Below are 24308 nucleotides of genomic sequence, written 5' to 3'. Positions count from 1 at the left end.
TACACTTGGGTTTGGCATATTAGCTAGAACAATGAAAGTGGCTTGTGCTTTGGTGATGAGAACAATGCCTGGCTTCAAACTCTCCAATGTGACATTTAAACTTTCATTTTTAAGATTTTTTTTTTAACTATATAGAAACATTTTATGGGGATTAAGTTTAGATAAATTTGTATATGTTGTGTATTTCAAGTCTAAACAACATGGCATAAGTTGTATTTTTTCTATCCTTACTTTTCATATTACTGGATTTTTTTTTTTTTTATACATGCAGAGTAAATGTTTTTACATACACAAACTGATCTCATAATTTCATTGTTACATGGAAACTTTTAAAAAACAGTGGAGGACAAGAAACAGGAAAATACAAACTTATACATGCAGCTGATTTCCACATATTATATAATAATCCCCTTGCTCTCAAATGCACTCACCGAGTAGCAGCGAAACAAAACCACTGAATGATATTGACATGTCTGAATTTACTATTGGTTAGCTTTTCTCAATGCATGTGTTGTTATTACTAGGAATTCTCCCAGATGAAAGGAGATTCCTAGTGCAAGAAGGAATTTTTTGGGTATATATTTCCATATGTGTTATTGACTATTACAGGAGAGGTAATTGCTCTTATGTACTGCTAGAACTAAGGCAGAACATAATACTTCATGATATTGTCAAAACCTACAAACCAGAGAACAAGCATGTTTTAAACTTCCAGAAAATGCAAACCTGTTTCCACGAAAATTGTATAAGTACTTCCAAAACATTTTGAGTTTCACTTCCTGTCAGAAAATCTGACATTGATGGAGTTTCCAGGAGTCAAAAGTCCGTGAGTTTTGGCATGAACTGGTTCAGTTTTGGGAGAAATTTTGATTTCAAAATTCTGAAGTAGCTGTGAATATAAACAGGACAAGTATTAGAAAAATAAAATCACCAATGAAGAGTAGCCTTTAAAGAAGAGAACATAACAGACTGTCACAAGCAAAATCTGTGTTGTCAGTTTGGCAGAGTTTAAGTGCTATGATTCCCATCCAGGAAATAAAAAAAAAAGGTGTTACAAGGTAAAGATTATAATTCAAAATCTTCCTCCTCTGATGGAGGGAGGACTGAGCAAGTCCTTTCTGAAGAACTTCCATATAACCAGAATTATTAAACAGTCTGAACTATCAAAGAAACTAAGGTCTCTGATTTTGTGAGGTTCCTCTCTATGAGTTTATTTCACTTCCTTTAATCAATCAATATGTGAAATTATTAAGAAAGCTATAGGAATTCCAATCCCATCAGACACATTTTTTCTAAATGGAGATACCTCAGCTATCTACTTTTACACTTTCAAGAGGGAAATCCTGTTACATCCTCATTTTTTCCTAATAATAAATCTCTTTTTTCTATAAATTACATAATTATCCCTGATTCTTCTCCTAGTATGACTGATGACCAATGCATTATTTTCTTATACATAACCACATTTTTCAGATATTTGATGAAACTTTTATCTAATTTTTCTCTTTTTGAAATCCCTTTTGTTATTATCTTTGTCTTCCAAATTTCCTTGAATTAGGCTATCCTGTCCTTAAAATGCAGTGCATGGGCATGGCTGTTTGTCATTACTTGGTGAGGATTCATCAGTGTTTGGCAAGACTGAGTAATTTTGCTCCTCTTTCTGACATACAAAATGCTTGTTAATGCTGCTAACATTATGTAGAATCACCTTGCTTTGTCAGAATTGACTAATTTTTTACTATATCCCTCCAATCTGTTCCTATGGTACTAATATTACCCAGACAGTTGTTCATAAATTTGTATTTTTGCATTTATTTCTTCTCAAGGGTACTAACTTGCAGCTGTCATTAGTGAATAATTTTGTGTTGCTTCTGGAATATTTCTCCTTGTGTTTCAAAATTCTATATTCACATTCCCTGATTTTAACTTTATTCACATTAGCTTGGTATCCCATGCAAACTGTAAAAGTATTCTCTAATCCAACACTTACACTGTTAATGAAAATAACAGCCTAAATGAAATGCAGGACAGACTTTTATAGATTTTTAATTAAATGCTTTCCCAGTTCAACTGCAAATATTTGATAGCTAGTGCCTCCAGCTATTTCCTTTTTCCAACCAGCTGTGCATGCATTTTATGGGCACTTCCATCTGGAACAAATTTTATTAATTTAATTGAGAGAAAAACATAGAGGATGTGTGAAAATACTTCCTGAAGTCACAGTATATGACTTGCTTTATACTCCCACATGAAGTGATCAAGTCAAAGAAAGAAATCAGGCTGGTCTGAATTTCTCTTTGAAAAGTTCTGTGTGTTTCTAATTTTAACTCACTTCAATATCATCTCTATGTTTGTAAGTAGGTTGTGTGCTATTTTGTTCTAGTTTCTTTCCAGAAAACAAAGCAGGTTCTCCATTGCTTCCCTGAGCCTCCTTTTCAAAAAGATGGAAATGTGGTTTTTTACCAGCCCCCCTGGGAGCTCTCTCACTCTCAGTTCCAAAAGACAGGCTCTAATTGTTCAGAGATTTCTCTAGAAGTTTGCTGAAGAAAATTCAAAGACAAATTCAATTGAATTTTCCTTTGAATACATAAAATAGATCTAAATATTTTTATAGTTAAGTAACTATAGTTACCAACTCTTCATGATTTGATTGCACAATCTGGACTCATTATTTGAGCTATAGGCTGTTTTGTAAATGACAAAAAAAGTAACAGCTGTTGAGAACGTTTTCTTTATTATATGAACTAATCAAAACCGATTTATTTCAATATGTACTATTAAATAACTATAAATTATGTATATCTAAAATGATAATGAATTAGACGAAAGAACAAGAAGAGACAGGAAAGCCCAGAACATAGAAAAATTATACTGTTTGTCATCACAGTGTGATCAGTACAAGGATATGAAATCTATTTTAGATATTCCTAAGTTCTGAATTCTTCTAACTAAAACACAGAAACTGAGCAGGTAACCATTTTAATATACATCAAGAAAGATTTCTGATTTGCTTACAAAAGCCTTCTGTACCAAATCTATATATTTCCTTAACAAACTTACCTTTAGTTTTACATCATGTGTACCATACCATCTGCAATGTACTTTAAGTACTATGCTACATTTGAAGCTTAATTATTTTCAATTTTTTAAGTCTTTGCAGCATGAGTACATTAGACAACACTCCAATACAAAGGTTTTGAGCACTGTAGGATACCCAGAAATGGCATGAATTAAAAAAAAAAAAAAAAATCACTTTTCTTCTTGTAATGTTGTCACATAGTTCTAACCTGAATCAGTGCAAGATGGATTTCCAGCTCTGCAATTCTTTTTCCTATACAACTTCGAATGCCATAACCAAAGGGGATGGAGCCAAAGTTGTCTACTCTGTCCAAATTATCTTTCCTCAGCCAGCGCTCAGGTCGGAACTCATTTGCCACTGAGAAATTTTCTTCACTGTATGAAGTAGCATAATGACAAAGTGCCAGCTGGGTCTGGGGAAATAAATGATATTTATATTTAGCTAGCTCCAATGCATATAACAAAATTTAAAAGCAGTTGCAATTGCTGTGATTTCTGCAATAAGAGGTGATAAAAATTAAGCAACTCTGAGTAATTCTAAAGACAAAAGGATACATCAAAAATCAAATCCCTTTCTCAGTTGGTCAAAGGAAATAATCTTCAATTTTTTTTCAAAGTTGCTGGATATGCTAGAGAAGATGCAGTGGGGAAGGAGATGGGAACAAGCCACAAGTATTAGGAATCATTTCATGAAGTTGCTTTGAGAAAAAGGGAGAAACTTTCTACAAAGGGAATTAACAGACAAAGAATTAGAAAACTGCAAAAAATAATAAAATTCATGCTTTTTAAATTGAATTGCACCATTACACAGATATGTTATTAATAAACTCCACTCTCAAGAATATTAAGAAGAAGGCATAATGATAAATTTCGTTTTCAGATGAGGACCCAAATAAAAAAATATCAAAACAACAACCACAAGTCAATAATAAAATCTATTTGTGGCATATAAATGGGTATTACTGACATACTTTCCTCTTAATGTTCTAGCCTGGTGAAATCTTTTAAAATCAATGAAGTATATATATGTTGTAGCAGATCATATTTCATTTGCAAAAATTAAACTGTTCTCTGCAGAGGACTGCAACAGAACCTACCCCTTTAGGTATCAAGTATCCTCCAATGATCAAGTCTTTTTGGGTCACTCTTCCATTTCCTGGCAATACTGGATATAACCTAGTGAGAAATATTTATCTGAAGTTCAACAGTAATAACTAATACAATTTAAAAAATGTTTAGATTCCAGTTTGTATTCACAAATATGCAGGATGAATGCCATATTCATTCACACCAAAAATCTTTTTCTTTTTGAATCATCTGTGAGAATATGACCACCATCTGAGAAAAGTTGTTTATTAGTAACTGAAGGTTGAGCTATTTGGTCTATGCATTTATTCACTTTACACATGTACAATCATGAAGGTCAAGCTGGAGACATTTTAGCATTACTTGCTAAAGCTGAAAAAGCCTTATTGATTCCTACTCTAAAATCCTCTTACTCCCCTCACCTCATGAACATTAGTATAAACATATTTTTAAAAAGTATGTCACATGCCTTTAATTTCAATCAAAAATTATTGAAGTGGTACTGCAAAGTACCAGTGTGGGGGAGAAGGTTGGTACATTTTATCATACAGACTAAAGGGAAAAATCAAGCTTTCCATTTCTTACCTTAACAGACATGTCCTACATATGTGATACCACTTCTACCATACTTAGAAACATTAAACATTATATAATCTATCTTATTCATTACTTGAGCATCCTTGGACACAATACTGCTGAAATAAATAAAAGTAGAAGCAGCAGATAGCAGTAGCAACAATAAACTACAAATTCTAAAATGGACTCAAAATTCATTAGAAAAACATGGAATTAAATCTTCTGGTTGTCTGCCACTTACCTCAAGGTTTCTTTCAGGACAGCTCTAATCAAAGGCAATTTTGGGACATCGTGAGCAACTGGAACTTGATCTTTCCTCAGCTTATTGACTATTTCCTCATAAACACGTTGCTGCACCTCTGGGTGCTTTGCCAACAAGTATATTGCCCAGGACAAAGTAAAAGAAGTCTGAGGAAAAAATGACAATCATCAAGCCTAACAAGATTACATTAAAAATCATTTCAAGCCAAGAAAAACAATCAGCTTTCAACTATGTGTTTATATGTTTAAAGTTATGAAAGAGGCTGGCAATGATTTACATCTGGCTTCAATGGGAGGTTGCCAGATTTTGCCATCCCCTCCTTCATCCCTTTTCCATCTAAAAGTCCACCGCATATCAAAACAATCCATGTTGATATTTTCCCAGTGAAATATAAAAAGCAACAGACAAACCAAATGCAAACCCAACTATGCAAGCAATATTGAAACATAAACACTCTAAACAGCAATGGATTTAGTTAACTCTTAGTTTTCAATATGCATTTCACCTTTCCTTCCAACAAAACACTTTATAGGAAACAAGATAAGAAAATACTACTCAGAACACTTCCAACCCCTTTTAAGCATATGGTGGTCCCCTCATAACATCCACACAACAGAATTTATATAATCACTGTTAATATTATGCTTTATCCTTTTGGTAAGCAATGCTACACCACTATCATTTAAAATACTTAGTGTGAAGAAGAAACAGAACATGAGGCAGGACTCAGTTCAACTTTGAGCACAAGAGGATTCAAAGAAACCCATCATCTAGTCTTTTTTCACCACAGCTGGAAAAAAAATCAGCTTGTGGACATGTCTTACTTTGGTCTTAAGATCAGTTTAGAATGCAAATTCATAATGATGTTGACCTTTTAGGTCTTGTCTTCAAAGCGGAGCATAACACTAGAAGTACCACTATCATAAGGTTTTCTTGTTTTTCTTGCAATATTGAATGGCTGTGCTTTCTACAACCCAGTTCTATTCCGCTCAGAGGAGCTGGCAATTGTGCCAGCTGTGTACACAACTTCTCTGACAGTGTTCCTTCCCAGCTTCCCAGTTTCTTCATAACTTCTTAAAAATTAGGGCTGTTCCAGCAACAGACAAAATCCTTGTAGCCAACAATTGACTCACAATTCTCTTGAATATTTTTATAATCCTCTAAATCTCTTTCAGTTTCTATGAAAAAATGAGATCTGAATTGACAGCACTAGGGGAAAAACGACTCCTTCAATTTTTGTTTTGTACTTGAAAATAAGGAAGTCAGAAGTATCATCCTCTCAGAAAAAGCCTGGTGCCAGCTGAGAAAGCTGAGTCAAATGGAAAGAGAAATTCTTGTTGGCACGAACATTGTAATTTTATTTTAATGAAAAATGTCACACACTAAAAATGGAAAATTATTGGTCTGAAAGATCAGAAAATTAATGGGATGAATAATTGTGTTTTGCTTAAGAGCCAAACATCAAAAAGCTCTGCAAACTCATAAGCCCTGGGGACATTTAACCAATGGAGTAATATTCAGCACATAAAGAAGTTTTACATATGCTCCTTATTTCGGAATTCAAAAGTGATTGCTGTTGGGTTTTTTTTGTTTTCTTTAGAAACCTTACAAACCTTCTTAAGCCAAAAAAAATCTGAATTCAATTATCCAGAGAGCTTTTCTTTTCTTTAAGACTATTTTACTTTTTCACTTATTTTAAACTTTTCTACTGTAAGGCTATTTAGGTCCTGCCTAGCACTTTTTTATCAAATTAATGCAATTTCTTAAAAAAAAATCAGTAAAAATCACTTATAGTAGCAGTGTTCATTGATATTCTAAATAACTCTGTATATTGTACATACAATAACTCATCTTTCTTTTTCCTTACTCTTCCAATAGTCGTGCTGCAGTCAGTACTGAGCTACATTGATTTCATATGATAGAAATGAGAGGGGAAGATATACACACGTCATTAATGTTTCTTCATATGGTCTATATGGCAAATCAGAAGAATGAAGAATGAGAGACCCTTGAAACATGTGCCTTGGTGTTAATATATTAGATACACCAGCCCCATTAATCCTGAGCCTTTACCAGAGCTCTTTGCCTCAGCCTGACTGTTGCCAGCACAAGAAGGGGCAGAATGAACTTGTGCCTTATCCATGTCAACATGGCCCAACATCTCCCTCCTAATGGATTCCAGCAGAAATCAGGTATATGATCCATAATGTGTGTCCCAGTTGATTTAATTAGCCACACATGAAAATCCTTTACCAAACTCTACACATGAGTTTATTGATCAATATTTTTCCACACAAACTTTCAGCTAACTTTTCTATTGTGGCCTACCTAAAGTAGCACAAGCACCAATCTGATAAACAAACTATTAAAAGAAAATGTGTGAAATACAAGCTGAATATAAAGATAATTGCTATTTTATCTATTTAACAAACTGTGGAATAGACTCCCAAATGATGGACTCCTGAAAACGACAGCTAGATCAGAACACTGATTTCCTTCCAGCGGAGAGATTAAACATTACAGGAAGTATTTTCTATCACTTTAAAGGCATTATGACTTAAATGTGTTAAAATTATATCTTTATAAACAATGTAATCCCTCTGAAGAGAGCTGCCGGTGATACTGGTTTACAAAAACAACTATGCACAAGAAAAACGTTAACAAGCTTACTGTGTCCACTCCTGCCAGAAGCATTTCGGTCATGTTGGCATAGATCTCTTCCAAAGTAAGTTCCTTACTCACTAGGAGGTGTGTGAGCAGCCCACCATTCACTACTTCTCCTTGGTCCAGCTGAGACTGAATAGCCTTCAATTTGTTGTCAACATGGATTTGACCTTTGGGATTCAAAAGAATTGTTAAGCCTCCATTTTTATTTTTCTGCTGGTTCCATTCAGTAATCACGTTTCTCACTTACACCACACTGCACATTCAGGGGAAAAAAAAAATCTTTTTTCTTAAGGAAAAATCCTAGAGTGGTGGTGGAAGTCCTTGGGTACTCATGGAACCTTGGTAGCTCACAGCATGAGAATGCTGAGCACAAAGAAAGGACACAAGAGACTCCAATTCCCTTCCCCAAGGGAAGCTCAAGGCCAAGTTTTTACGCCCACCTGGCTTGTCTCCTGATGACTCTGCAAGAAGGAGTGAGCTCTGCAGAGCATGCTGCAACTCAGCACAGAGAGGCTGCTACAAGATGCTAGCAGCAACCAGAAGATCAAAGACAAAGAACTTAATTACTCTGAAGACAAAGATGAGGAGCATCAAGTATTAACAAAAATTCAAAAACCTTAGTGAATGACACATTGAGTAATTTCACCCTCAGTTCCATGTATACTCCAGTGACTGCAAACAGCATCTTTGGTCAAACAAGGGATTTCAAGAAGAGAAAAACTCTGAAAGTTAATGGCTCACAGAATGAGCTTACAAAAAAAATGAAAATGCATGCAGTTTTCTAGTATTTGAGGGAGAAAAAGTGTTCAAGTTTTTTTAATGCTCAAGAACATTAAAAAAATAAAATTGCAAGGACAACTCCTTCTTCCTACTTACATGAAAACTGATCCATAAAGTAGCCTGGAATGTTTTATTTACCAAAAAAACCCCCCATATTGTAGTACATCAATGAACTTTGATGTCAACTTATACATTTGTATAGATATATATATATCAACTTTACAAAGTATTTAATTAATTGCCAGAGCCTAGTTTATCAACTTTCTGTCAGTTTTAGTGGTGATTATTTGTCAGGGTGCTTAACTGAAATTTTGCTGAAGTCAACAAAACTACCCTCATTAAAATTGAAGTGGCTTAAGATAAAACCTTGGCAAAGCACTTGGACCTGGAGTGACAAGTGAATGCTGAAACAAATGAAGATAAATAAAGAAAGAGCAGTATAAAATAGGAGAGTTTTGAAATGTACTGACAAAGTTGGTTTTCAGTAGAATACTTTTTAAAACAGTTCCCCTGGCCAGTCTGCATTTAATATAAAACTTACTTCTGCCACAATGTCTTCTTATAATTTTAGAAGAGAAATGCAGCTTGTCCCATTCAAATACACACAGAACCTGCAGAAATACAGCTGAACTTTTCTACTACTAAATCTTACTAAATTTGAAGAGTCCATCCCAGGATCTGCAGAACTCTCTCCAGGGTTTTGGAATAAGTGGACGAAGCCATTTGGGAATAGCACCTGCATACATAGTGGTCTTAAACATGCTAAACATCAATTCCAGAGCCTCAATATATTCAACAGTCTGCTGTGGGATGTTGTTTTCCAGGCAGCCCAACCGGCATTCATACAGAATAGTTGCCACGCCTGCACATAAAAAAATGAAATTATCTATACACATCAATACATATTAATAATTTAAGGAATTAACTAACATAAAGAGGAACTACCTTACAAGAAATTATTATTATTATTATTATTATTACTTCAGTTGGGGAACAGAAAAAAGAGAAATTCAAACTACAGTACAAAAGCCCAGCTAAACATTACAGCAAGAGAGTAGCTACTATGTCAATAATGCTCAGCATGAGAACACAGCCAGGAATTCCACCAGGAGTAGAGCAGCCTCCAGCCTGTTCGCTGTGTTTTGCACTACAAATCCTGAGCCTGCCCTGTTGGCCTCTGAACACACAGGGACACACAAGTCCAAAGACATTTCTGATAATTGGTGACAATGCAGGAGTTTCTACCAGAGGCTGTGTCTGTCATCAGCTGGTAGCAAATGAATTCTGAGTCTGTATAAATGGATAAGAATCTTGCACTCCAGACAGTGCTTTTACTGCACACACTATGCTGCACCCGGCACTGAAAAACATCAAGTGTGACACTGTTGCAAGTGACAAAGTTGACTGTCTCTTGCTCTGACTTGCTGTAATTTTCACAGATGTTTTTCTGCAGTTCTGCAGGCCCCTCACTAGAAATTATCTTTACTGACAAAAATAATTTTAAAATTTGGTGATTTTCAACTCACTCTTCCTTTCCTAATTTTCCTCCCTGGGAAGATATTTTTTCTGTGTCTTTTCTTTCTTTAGTGCCTCTTTCAGAAACTGCTAGTTCTTCTACATCCTCTTGCTGTTTACATAGTCCCTTCAAAGAAATCTTACAGCTTACTTGGTTCCCTGAACACTTACAGTGTAAGTTATATAAACAGCAAGTCATATAGAAAATAAGTGTGTGCCAGGCACAAGTTATAAATGAAAAACTAAAAGAATCTGAAGAATTTAAACTAACCCAGCAGTTATAGTGAATCTGTAAGCTCACAGTTTGAAATTCCATAAACTGGTAGTTAAATGCCATTTTTAGACATTATTAATGTGAAACAGACCAGGCAGGCAGCAATTTGACACAACATCTTCATAAGTGAGCAATTTGAAAATTCTTCAAATCCCAAATTACTCAGATGCCTGTCAGCAAAGAGTACCAATGTTTTTAAAAGGCATTACATATAACAAGATGAGGTTGTATGCAGTCAGAAGAAATACATAACATATGTATCACCACGGGACTTCTGTAAGAACACAGGAAATGCCATACAGGCTCAGGCCAGGGTTTCACTCAGCATTGCCTCATTAATGGCAGCCAGTGGCAGATGATCTTAAAGAAAGCATAACAATCCCATACTTGGCATCTGTAGGCAGGGAAAAGCAGTATCTTTTCCCACATTAAACAATGAACTGAATTTAGATACATCACATGGGGATTCCTCATTGGAACTTGGCTGGTATATGGTGAAATTAGCATGTCTTAGAAGCCACCTGTTAGCAGGTCAGCACCCTTATTCTTGAGAAATTAGTACAGAAATACTGAGTACTGAGACTGTTCAAGGCCTTGATTGAACATTTTACCTATACATCAACATTTCCATGGGAATTCCTCCTTAATAAAAGGTACCAGGTCTTTGGGTTTTGCAAAGAAATTCTGCTGATATGCACTGCACTAACTAGTAGACACACAAATGCAGAATATCAAACTTCCCTTTTCAGATTAATCACAACAGGGCACAGCCATTTGACACACGTGCCTAACCACAACTACATTGCTTTGCATCAATTTTCTTTACAGATCCAACTGGGCTTACCTTCCATTGAATACTTGAAGAAAAGGTTGTTAACATTGGTCACTGTTTCCCCATCTTCCTCTTGACTTCTGAGAGTGTGTATTCTTTTAATTAAGTCTGTGATAACTTCATTGACTCCTTCAGAGTAAATGGCCACATCTTTGGGTTTCAGAATTTTTTGCCTCAGTACACTTCTCATTTTTAGCCATTGCTCCCCCTCCCTAGAAGAAATTATTAATAATGTCTATACATAGTTTTCCTCAACAATCATCAGCTGGGTAGGAGCTCTGCAACCAAATTGTTTGCAATTTTTCACATCAAATGAAAGGAAATGGTAAAATGAAAATTATGATAATGCATATTTTGTATAATGCTCCTTCAACTTTCTTCTGTATTTATTACACATCCTCATTAAATTTCAGTGTTGTAATGTGTATGTTAAGGTGTAAATCAATCTCCGGGCTGAATGACAGAACTTGCCCACTCATTGTTTTGAATTTGACAAGTTATGTTAGTTTGTTAGTAGTGGGTAATGCAAGAAATTAGTAAAATATTCTATTAAAATAACTTTAAATAAATATTTAAATGGGTAGTCTGCAAAATTGCTTTTACACAGTGCCAGAACTTAATTACCAAATAAAGGTATCACATTCAGATCTGGCAAATCAACGACTTGAGCTGGTACCATAAATTCTGTTACTGATACATCACTTTCAGCTACTCCAGTTCTAAACCTACAAAGTAATAAGAAAGCAGATCTACCTGTAGAGAAACAACTTACAGCTGCAGATTCTGCTTTAGCTGAGCTATGCATGGAAACCTTTGTTGCTGAAGACTAAAAATCTGAATTATAGTATCTATGTACTCCATATGATCGGAGTATCTGGTAACAGTGGTTCCAGGGATACCCTTCCATTCCTTATGAAAATGGGAAACTATCTTTTATGTGTTTATTTTAAATCATTATATTTCCCAGTACTTTTTCTACCTGGAGTAATGCTGTTGCAAGGCACAGAAACTTTATCGGCCAGGAGAAGAATTTGATCTCTTTTCACTAAGTATCAAGGAACTATTAGTTTGAGTCTCAACTGCAGCTTAAGATTTGAGTCTGCAGTGCAATACATAAAGCCTTTTGCTACCATGAAAAAACAGACTGTCCATGACTCAGGAAATTAATTTCCCTCTAAATAAACATCCTATGTCAGTGGGGACTCTGAGTAGCTCATAGTGGCAATTAACCACACCCACATGTGCTGCCAGGTTATGCAAGCTGTACAGACAGATAACTCCTCTGGAAACAGCCAGATTCAAAAATATCTGTGTGGTGATGCAGTACAGTGTGAATTGACTATTCTTTGCATTAGTCTACTGAGGGGGCACTTCAGTGAACAATAAAGCCAAAACCAATCTGAGCCAACAATTCCACACAGCACACTGCTGTTCCACACAACCAGATGGAACAGTCTAGAACTGATGCAAAAAAACCACATTCATGCAGTGCAGTGCCAAAGCTAGTAAGCTCTATTCTGTAAAACTGCTTGCAGGTAAGTGAGTCAGCTCAGACATCTCCAGTTGATACACATTCCCAAAGAATATCCTCATGCAAAGTAGCTCACTGCACGTTCAACCACACATCATTACCATCCCTTTGAAACTTCACAGCAGAACAAATACACAGCATTCACCACAAATACCTACTCCCTTCCCCCCACTATACACACAAATTTCCCCATACAGAAAGCCTGATTTCCTAAATGACCTTCAGAAAATCACTAAATTCACACAAGACAATGAGGATAGTGAAGGACTAACACTTACGCAGAAATGAGCCCCGTGGCTCTCCCCCGTAAATCTCTGTATTCCTGCCAGGATTCCATGTTGGCTCTTTGTGGTGCTCTGCCTTCTGCTCGGAGCACTTGAGCAACCATGTCTCGATCTGCAATGGATACAACAAACTGGGGACCAAAGTGAGACTTGAAGATCTTTCCATATTCCTGAGTGTGTTTTTGCTACAGCATCACCAACAAAGAGAAACAGAAGTCAAGTATTACTAAGGAAAACTATCACAAAGGAAATTGACAATTTGTCATACACAGTCTCCCACATCTAGAATTTGATCCCCAGCCTTCCAGTCAAGGAACAGTTTGAAATGTCAGGAGAAGCATCTAAGCATTTCTGTGAAATATTCACAAGGAAAACAGAGAGGTCACACAGTTCAGGACCCTGACTGAAAAGACCCAAAGCTCTAAGGCACAGAGTGAAACCAAACACCGAGAAGATGAAAGGACCTGGTGCACTTAAAAACATATCCCTTCAGATCAAACAGGTTAGAAAGAAAGTCTGCAAAAATGAAAAACGTGGAAGCATATTGGGTTAAATTACCAATACAATACCAAGATATAATGTAATATCTTTTGTAAATAACTGCTTACTCTACCATTTAATGTCTTATAAAAGCTAAGTAAAAGTTTCTCACACTTAACCATTAATAATAACAGTGAAATGGGGGTTTATTGAATGGTTGATCCACAAATCATGTGATTAAGGCTGGAGGCAAACAAGAGGACTGGAAATTAATAAAGAGGATTGGAAAACATGAAACTGTGTATATGTATTAAAACAAACAAAGCCAACCCAAAAAGTTTTCCAGTAAGATTGCGCTATCACTGTCTCATGGAATCTTATGGATTATTTCAAATAAATTTCATTCTAACATGGTCATGAAGTGAAACTCTCAACTCTTACTAATTCACTTGGAGTTGAGATACATCCTCATTTCAAAGGGGAAAAAAACCCCACCAAAACTGCAAAGCAGTTACTTTGACATATTACCTACATTCTAATCCAAAGACATCTGCACACAGAGTTATGCTGATTATAAACCCGAGAGGGTTGACACCAACTACACTTGTGAAAATGTGTAATTTGCCCAAGATTAACTTATGTGAAATATATTTTATTCAATCTTAGTTCTACAGATGAATTGTTTAATTGCCAACAATAAGTTTAAGACACGTGAATCACTCTTCAGAATATGATACCAAGTGCAGATAAAAAAAAATGTAATTCTTTTTGTCTAGTTTCCAAATAAAACATGAGTTGTGTAATTGTGGTCTTTGCCAGTCACCTCTTAACTGCTTTTGGAACACAATGGCCAACTTCAACCTAAGTTCTAAAGGTCTCCCACAGCAATATTCTTACCATTTTCAAAAATCAGCATCTAGATTCATATGAGACTCATGTATGAGTCATCCTGATGAGGGAAATGCTACAGCAGGAACTCAGTTGTCATTTCTGCTTGGTCTGCTCTTAACCAACACCACAGACAATGGTGTTGTCTGTACAGAGCAATGTATGAACAAGCACTCCCAAAACCCAAAGTATCTCTTGCCTTAGAAATACTTTAGGGATCCTGAACTTGGAGATAATGATTTTGAGAGTATGTGTCTTTAAAGGAAAGCTTGAGTTGGAAAAGGAGTGCAGCAAGGAAAAACCAGTGGAGTGAGGGGAATACAGGCCACCAGTCACAGAAAAACAGATTCAACAAATTCTTTTATTTATGGAGCAATTTATTTTTTTCACAGATGGTGAGGTTTACATGGGACAATGAACTTCAGCAGAAAATAAATCAAGTAACAAGCTATCAATCAAATAAATTAAATACTAGTTTTACACCAGAAATGGACACGAACAAAGTATTTGGACATCCCTTTCTTTTAATAGACTGAACCAGTCCATCAACTTCATGTATAAAAAAAAATGCCCAGGATTTCTATTTCCATATTTTCTATCACAACATGGATTTTTCTTTCCCTTCTTCCAAACCTTGAAAATATTCCACTCTAGTGCCTCACATACCACTCTGACACCAGCCATTCTTTCACACACCATAAATTCAAACTGCCAGCATCCAAATCCCTCCCTCCTCACCTTTCTTTTCTTTATTCTTACATAGCAGTGGTGAGACAAGAGATGTAACCCCATCAAATTAAAAATACTTTCCCTTTGTCATAACTGCTGTAGGCATTACTACTTTGGCCAGGACTAACTGGAATCATGTTACTGAGAACAGAACCTCCTTTGTGAAAAAGCACTCAGCCTCCCCACCCCTTCTGCATATAGAGCACAAATATTTTTGTGCACCAAAGGACATCGTTTAAGTAGCTGTGCTGGTTACCAAAGGGTTTGGGATTAATTCATTCCTGATGTTCACTGTATTGTTAAATTTAACAGACTGTTAAATGCAATGCCTAGTTGCATTCTACATGTAAGCAAACAGGGCATCCTGCTATTCTTGAGACTCTAAGCAGAATAAAAACTAGTATTATATGTATTATATTGCAACTTCTCCTTATCCTTCCTCACACTTTCCTTTCTAGGAATAGTATTCATAAAGAAGAAAATACCCATATCAGCTAGTAAGAGTGAAAAGCATATACTATCTAGGATGTCTTATATTCTTTTTAACATTTTAAATAATTTTCACTGTTTTGACAGTGAAAGAACTTAAAACCAATTGTAGCATCTTTTTTAGTGTTATGAAACGATGATGAATACCTCTCAAATTCTCTACAACACCACAGGGTTAGAGGAAAAAAAACCAAACATAATTAAACAAAGAGCTTTCGTTTTCTTCAAGTTTCATCTGCATGTCTTAGTTAGCAAGTAATCAAGCTGAGCAATGCATCATTAGCAATCTAGTTTAGGTGCCATGGAATCCAGCAAACATCCTAACATTTCTTTTTAAAGATCCAAATGGTAAATATAAGAAAGCTGGGCAAAACTAACTTATGTGATTCTTTTTTTTTTTTTTTTTTTTTTTTGTCTCTGCCTCTTTCTGGTGTTTTTAGGCCCTTTGTAAATCTTAACTTTCAAGTTTTGATTCTCAAACCATTTAGCGTTCTGTTTTCTTTAATTTCCCTTTTCTATTTTTTTCTATTTTTTGTTTTCCTTTCTCTCTCTTCTTTCTTCCTGAAATTTCAGAAATTTTCAGCCAGCAAACCTCTTGGGGCCGACTGTGAATTTCTTGCTAGCCATTTGGGAGAGTCATTAAGAAAAGCAAAATATTAAATGCCCCATTTGAGGTATTCCCAACGAGATCTTTACTGTCAGGGGAAAGCTCACAGATCCACAGCTGCAAAGGAGTGAAACACAGGGCTTTACTCCCTTATACACAAAGTGCTTTCTTTAGAATCGCTCGGACTACACAGGCAAAGGGCCCCAGGAGATGCACTGGGACTTTTTAGGAATGAAACCCACATGTTTGGCCAAGCAACCAAAAGAATTCATCTCTGGATGGCGATAGCCTCACGGCAGGAGTGCTGCCCATGCCCCTGCCAGCATCCCCGGGGCGCTGCAGAGGAGGATCCTCGTCCCCGCAGCTCCGCGGGGATAACGCGCCTCACCCACCCGGGCCAGGTGCGGCCGGCGGGGGGGACCGGCCCCGGCCCGCGGGACAGCACAGGGGGAGGTGCCCAGGGCAGGGGACACTTCACCAAACCTCACCCGGGCTCCGGTTCTCCTGCCCGGCTCTCCCCGCCCCCGCCCCGCCTCACGCCAGGTGACAGGGGCCGCTCCCGGCCCTCCCCTGCCCTGCCCTCCCCTCAGGCCGCCATCCGGCCCCGCTTCCCGCCACCCGCTCCCCTCCCCCGCGGCCTGTGGCGAGGGGCCGGCGGTGCCAGTCGCCGCCACTCCGGGCCCGGCCCGGCCCCCCCGGCCCGTTCAAAACGCCCGCCTCCCGCCGAGGGGCCGGGGCCCGGCGCGTCTACCGCCCCCTCAGGGCTCCCACAGAGGCAAAGTGTATTTATGTAAGGGGAGGCCGGGGTAGGAGAGACAAAATGGTCTCTGAGGGCGGCGGAGCAGCGCCGGGCCGGGCTGAGGGGAGGGCAGCGGCGCCTCAGGCTGGGCCGGGCCGGGCTGGGCTGGTGCGGGCGCCTCCACCGCACGGCTGGTGCTGGAGAGTCCGGGGGAGCCCACGCTTCCCAGCCCTGCCCGCCAAAAATAACCCTCTGCAAGCTTGTGAAACAAACCAGTTAAAATAAAAATTTAAAAAAAAAAAAAGGTACTTTTTCTTCTCTCAGCTCGAGGCGCCTCCCCAGAGGTTCAGAACGCACAAAGATGCGCGGGGAGCGCGCCGGGGCACGGGGAACCGGGATCGTGGGATCGGGATCGATCCCCTGCCAAACAAAAGTGCCCGAGCCTTCGGTGCCGCGGGGACTGGAGCGGGGGATCCCCGGAAAGCCGGGTTTCCCCAGCGGGAGGGCGATGCCCGGCTGCGGTGCTGCTACCCCGGCGATTCGCGAGGGGAGGAAGGGAAAGGTTTAAATAATCCCGGCGTGGTTAAAGCATTAAGTCCCCGAGGGGAGCTGTACCTGGATTTCGTGAATGCGGCCGAAGCCGTCCTTCCAGAAGAACTCGTAGAGGTTGTAGAGGGTGTTGGGTCCGGGCATTTCGTGCAGGCTCTTCACCCTGCCCAGGCGTTGCGGGGGGGGCTCCAGCAGCTCCGCTCGGCGCCCCTGGCCTTTGTTCCCCGCCGCCGCCCGCGGGCTCCGCACCTCCAGCGAGCGGCTGCTGCACGGCCGGGGCTGCCCGGGAAACCTGCCGCCGCCAAAAAGCGCCTGGTAGAAAAAGTAAGTCCTCTCACATTCAAGTGTCTGCTTGCATTTCATCGTCAAAGCTCGGGTGAAGAGAGACATATCTTTCAATTTCGGAAGGGTCCACTTTGCTCCTGCAGCTGCTTTTTATTTGGTTGCTCTTTCTTCAGTGCCTGCTTTAACTTGTACAAGCAGCACTTCTCCAAACTCTTACTGCATGAGCATCAGTTTACACAGACCATTATTTAACGCTCCCTCCCCTAGGGCTGGAAAAGGGGGGTGGGTCTGGGATGAGACTTGAATAGAACGAACCTATTATTTTGTATAATTCAAATCAGATAAATTTACCCATTATATATGCAGCCAAAATTCAGTTTTTGCCTCTTTCACCTATTAGTTTGGTGAAAAGCTCACCCCAACTTTCTCCGATTTTAAAAAGGCAGGATTCGGCCTATTTTTTTCCTGTGGCATTAATTCATTCACCTGTGTTAGAAAATAGGGTATTTTCTGCAAGAAGCTCTCTTAGAACCATTAATTATCCTGTAGCATATATGAAAAACAGTTGTGCATCCACATATAAGTAGCGCTGGTCTTACAAAAAATCCTGTAAATTACAATATTCAGAGATGTTATTTGTATTGCAGAATGATTTATCTTTTGGACAGAATATACTCCACAAGCAGCTTGTGTCAACTTCTGTAGAAATCTGCACAGTTTAAAGAGTATTTGTGTTATTTTCGTATGTATTTCTGTATAATTCCAAAGGTGTTAGTGATTATCTGTAAAATGTTGATTAGTTTCAAAGATTATGTGGAAGAGACTATCTTCATGTTTAAATGAATCAGACACTCAGATAAAATTTGAGGACAGAGGAAAGTCTCAAGGAAGATCCACATTTCTAGAACGGAATTATGAATAAACTGCTGGAAAAGTAAATCTAGTAATTCATAAGTGAATCTATATTCACTTAGATTTTTGAGGCCGTATTCTGATTAAGCTTTGTGTACGTGCTTACTTTGGGCACTGATTACTCCGCTGAAACAAATAACTCTGAAGTTAGGTGCATCAGTCTTTCATGGATACAGCAGTAAATATTACAGGAAAAAAAACCAACCTGTTGAAGTATGTGCTGGTTTAAGCTAAAATCATGTGTTTGAAATGGACCTTGTCGTACTTGGAAGGGTCCAGAGAAGAGCAACAGGAAAAATAAATAAGAATGTTTTTAAAAACCACATAAGGAGGTTGAGAGACTTATTTCATCTGGGAAAGATGACTAGCACAACCATGACAACAACCTACGGATGTGTATATCTTTTGTTTAAAAAAGGTGCATGTCAGAGAGAAAAGAAAGAAAATAATGGGCTTAGTTTGTATCTACATATTTCTTGATGACTTTTTCAGGTAGCCAAGGCATCATGAGGCACTATGTACCTGCTATCACTGAGCTTTGCAAGAACACCTTTGAGAACATCATCAGGGAACTTCTGAAGTTTTCCTTGCTACATTTCTGTGTAGTGTTGCTACATTATTTCTTTGATATTTATCTAAGGATGCTTAGACAGAGACAGTTAAACAGATTTTTAAATTATATTAACATTGTAATTTCTAGATTACTGGAGGAAATATGTGCACCTTTCCTAGAAATTCCTGCTCACAGCTATCAGTATGGTTGTGAGTTTTTTTCAGTTTGAAGTCATACATGGTTAAGGTAAAGCATCTTCTGCTATTAATATGCCAGTGAGATAAACTTAGATACATTATGCTGTAAAGGTTACAGTTTTGCAACTCATAGCTTTCTCTGTACCTTTTTCCAGTTTCCATATCTGGAATTCTCCATGTTACCCCTTTTCCACGAAGATCATTGTAGGACATATTGTTTCTAGCCAGGATACTTGAAAAAGCTTCAGAAGCTTTTTTTACCTTGAAGTACTTCACCAGAACAGTACCTGATTTCCTTCTGACCAAGTTCTGGAGGTGGCAGGAGTCGCAGCATAGGAACTGTGTTTTATAACCCCACCTGCACTCAGTTTCTTCTCAGTTTACTTATTGTTAGATTTCTGTTTGTTTGCAATTAAATGGTCTGAAACACAGACCCCATTTAAAAAACCCAACATGTAAACACTCAGAGAATCTGTGATTTCAGTGAAACAGGGAGCTCACCTGGTGCAGCCCATGAAGCAGCTGCAGATATTCAGATCCCATTACTGCCAAACCTCAGCAAATTTTTAATACCAGTCAAACATTCTGTGATTACTGGCTATCAAGTTTATATGTGCAGCTTATACAATTACAATAGAGCCAAATTCATGAAAAGATTCTAGCAATCCATTGTGCTGTATCTCCTGAGGAATTAGATTCATTCTCTGCTGTCTGTTGGGTTGTATTAAAACCCAACAATAGACTCTTGTTGGGTTTTAATACAATACTCAGCAGTCTAAGGGCTGAAACAGTTTATTTCATTAGTCACGTGCAGACATTTATTTATTACTGTAAAAAAAATCACCAAAAATTACAGAAAACATAAAAGAAAAATCCCAATCCCTCTCCAAAAAAAAAAAAAAAAAAAAAAAAAAAAAACCACAAACAACAACCCCAGCCCCAATGTATAAAATTTGTTTTGACTAGGCTTTTATACTTGGTCTAGTTTTAAAGAAAGAGTGGAATGTGCCATTTGAGAAGAGTCCTGACCCAGGAGTGTCTGTGACACACCTCCATTACTGCTTACCATCTTGTAAGTTTATTACAAGGAGACATCAGTGTTTGAAAAGCAAAGCCAAAACTGCACCATCCTGAGGAATTTCCACAATGCATTACAGGCAATGGCAGAGTGTAACAAAGAAATAAATTAAGAAAGCACAAAGTGGCAATGCATTAATGATGAAAATTGCCAAATTTCTTTGACATAATAGAAAGATTTAAAGGGACATAAAAGTGGCATTATGCAAATCTGTATAGAGCACCTTCCTTGCACAAAAGGAGATGAATTGACTGATATCCACAGAAACATTTTTTTTTTGTAGTGCAGGTGACCAGTGGGCCAAAAATATTTATAAATAATAGATATTTCTAGGCAGTTTGCCAGAGGGAGTAGAAATTCAGAGCCACTAACAGATGTAGCTCTGGTGCACTATTAAAAACATTGCTCTACAATAATTATCAGTAATACCACAGCAACCCATCAATGCAGATACAAGTTTCTTTTTCCAAATAAACTGTACTAAAAGAATACTCCAGATAACAAGAGCCAAATTGTAAGGTGGTTCAATGGCTGAGTACAGGAAGGGAAGGTTTATGAATGTGAATGAATACATGTGGGCTACCACAACATGGAATATGTAATTAAACCATTCACTTCTCTTTGCTGTGCCAGATCATAATTGAGTGGTTCTGTTTGACTTTCAAATTGGAGTTTTAGTGTATATATGTGCCACTAATGTGCCTGCCTTACTGACAATTCACATGCTTACTACTGCAGATTGTAAGGATGCGATAGTAAGTTGGAGGTCAAACTTGCAAACTGCAGAATGTTCAGTAGTCAACATTGTGAGTAAACACCAAACATCTCGACAAGAGATGGATGAAACTGAAATAAGTTTCCTAGAATAGACTTGAAAAAGAGAAACGAAGAGTAAAGGAAAGGAGCCAACAAACATTTGAAAGAGAAGCAGAGGATGAAAGGTTTAGAGGACAACCTAAAGTGGTGGAGAGGTTGACATTGTCTGGTCCCATTTTCCTCCCAAATATGAACACAGACTTGTTTCAGGTAATTGAAGTCCAGTAGTAGTGCCACAGAATTCACAGGAATAATGGTGAGTATCGTAGCCATTATACAAAACCTCCTTCCAATCCACATAAAGCCAACAAACCACAAAAAAGGGAGGAGTTATGCCATCAGCACAAGCCAACCAAAACACATTTATGTGACTTAAAAGATAAATATTTTCTCCTACTTGTACAATCTACCACTATACATATTTATCAGACATCTTAACACTGACTCAGAAACACACTAAGAATTCTTTAAATTTAAACAATTATGTTTGTCTGAGCCTGTTGGTCCTTGGAGTCTGAAAATATGTTTTATATAACAAGTCAGTTGGGACTTTTGTTATTTCAAACAAGTTGGAACACATGTCCCTTCACAGCAGACATGTTTCAGTTTTAGTTAACTTTTGCTATGTAACGGGATCACAGTATAAACTGAACTTGGGTTATTGATAATTTAGATTATGTATTATTTTTGGATAATTTGTCTTTAAACTCGCAGTCCCGCTGTTCTCTCAGTCTAGACCCCCTAATGGTCTGATTAATTGTACTTTGTTACCTTCGTTTAGTTATTTCTAAATCCAATTTAAACTTGCCCTCCTCTTTGCATGCACCCTGACAAAGTTCAGTCGAAGTTCTTTGTGTCAATAACATTGGTATTCAGAGTCAATGGTTACATTATCATCTTACCAGGAATTCTGTTTTCTTAGAATTATTCTCACCTTTTAACAGTCTTGGCTATATCTGGTTTGTAACTTTTTGAACATAATTTTATGATATCCAGTATAATAAACATTGTACTGTATGTTTTACATAAGTGTTGAAATGGCTAGAAGTATAAATCATTTATAATTTGTGGACACAAAAGAGATTTGATGGGAGGCATTTAACTTTGCCCAAGTAACACCTTCAGCTAAGGCTACACAGATAACGCTCTTCAGAACATTTGCAAAGAAAAGCAGAAAAAGGGCTGAAGTGTCAGAAATGTAAGCAAAAATTTTCAGTGTAGTTTAAAACCTTTTCACTGAAAAAGCCATACAGTTAGTCATAACTTTTGCCTTTTCTGACTGTCCTCAAACCCATCTTCTGAAAGATCCTTTAAGTTACTTTAAAATTCTTTAAAAGTTACTTTAAAATTTAAAATTTAAGTTACTTTCTAAATTCCTGTTCTTTCCTGAAAACAGGACAAATTCGAATTTCAAAGGCTAAATACTAATCGAATAGTGTACAAAAATAAGGTATTTAAATCAGAACAAGTAAGCCAATGCTGCTGTGACTTACTGTTCAGCCCTTAAAAATAAAACCCCCAGGAATCAACAGTAAAGAATTCAGTTCTAATTGCAGACTTCTTATAGATTCTTGCCCTGTGCCTCCTAAGGCATATGACACTAAGTTATACTGAGAACCACTTGCCTCAAAGTCCAGAGTTTTAAACACATAAAGTATGGCATTATGAAATATGACCATCAGGAGGGCATAAGGAGACAGAAAAACAGAAACTGGCTGTAGCTGGGTGCTTTGGTGAGCGGTAACGTTGTGAATTTGCCGCCCCATCATCACTGTGCCCTTTTAGTCTAGAATACCATTTTAATGTGTAACAGCAGCACCCTTCAAGCATTAACATCTTCATATAGACACTTGCTGGTTTGCCACAAGAAGGGCACATAAACACAAGCTTCAGTATTGTAGCTTATCAGAAGCACAAACAGCAAATATTAAAAAAAAAGACAACTCCTGAAGAAGATTAAGTCCCCTTAGTGTGGAATTCAGGCTAAGGAGGGGGTCAGGGAGCAGAGAAAAAGCTTTTCTTCCAGCAAGGAATCCTGAATTACATCCAAGAAAATCACACTTCCTCTACCCATAGACTTCCAAGAAATAATTTACTTACCCGAGTTCACCTGCCTCTGGCATCACTCATAATCTGAATCACAATCCTGCCACACTATCTGGTCTTTTGCAGACAATTTAGTTTCCTAGAGGACTGGGATACAGATCTGTAGCTGTCTACTGTGACCCTTGGGCGCATTGCCGGAGTGCAGGGGTAGTGAGGGGCCATGAGGACAGAAGCTCCAGGAGCCAGCAGCTCCTCAGTGACCGACCTGCCCGACCCTGTTATGGGACAGGCACTGCCACGTGCAGCAGCAGCTCAACCCTGGCGAGTAAATGCACCAGTCTGCCACTTGCTGCTACAGCCTGCAGGAAGTAATTACCACATTTAATCTTATCAATGTAATGAATTCTAAAGTTCGAATACCAAGATGTTATCACTGATGCTTGGAGTCATTCATACCTCGTAAAATTACTATGCTTTACTTGATGCTGAATGTACTGCATCCCACACAGACATTACTAGGAGGAGTGAGATCATTAGTCATGATTTACTGCACATGAACTACAGTGGTCCTAAATCCAGCTACTACTAATGATCTCACAACTTCAAAAAAGGGAATCAGTATTAAGCCATTTGCATTTACTAGGTGGTTGTGGGTTTTTTCAAGTTTATGAAGGGTGGAGAGTAGTTGCAAAGCAATTCATAAAGCTTCTTAGGAGAGAATTACACTGAGGGACACTGCCTGACTTGCTTAGCTACACCTCTGTCACATGCCCCCCTCGTTTACTAAATTACCATTTCGCTACTAACTATTGCCATTAGAGCTGGTCCAAACTATCAGAAGTAAGTAGTGCTTTAAACTGGGGAGAGGAAATCAGCACCAGAATACTGCACAATTACCTCTTCTGTATAAGCCACTCCACCGTGGTTGTGAGGCAGAAGACTCAGCACAAGAGAAAGAATCAAGTGTTACAGGGTAGGGCTCAGAGCCTAAATAAAGTTTAAACTGAAGCAGATCAGTTCCCTTTTTTAAAATTACCTGATTCTGATACAGACAC

At 38.1% G+C, this 24308-nt stretch overlaps 1 protein-coding gene across 1 annotated transcript; it reads right to left on the bottom strand.

Moving 5' to 3' along the window:
• Positions 1–772: 772 nt before the first annotated feature.
• On the bottom strand, positions 773–17756 carry CYP27C1 (cytochrome P450 family 27 subfamily C member 1; the record flags this gene model as incomplete). Its single annotated transcript, XM_083865489.1, has 9 exons — positions 773–889; positions 3288–3491; positions 4176–4254; positions 4982–5148; positions 7673–7836; positions 9102–9311; positions 11083–11282; positions 12880–13070; positions 17433–17756. The coding sequence occupies 9 exons, from the start codon at positions 17754–17756 to the stop codon at positions 773–775; spliced, it is 1656 nt and encodes a 551-aa protein (XP_083721615.1).
• Positions 17757–24308: the final 6552 nt, after the last annotated feature.

The sequence above is a fragment of the Zosterops lateralis genome (assembly GCF_965231275.1).
Source record: "Zosterops lateralis genome assembly, chromosome: 7".
Taxonomy (NCBI): domain Eukaryota; kingdom Metazoa; phylum Chordata; class Aves; order Passeriformes; family Zosteropidae; genus Zosterops; species Zosterops lateralis.
The sequence above is the reverse complement of the archived record's forward strand: the minus strand, read 5'-3'. Positions and strand labels throughout refer to the sequence as shown.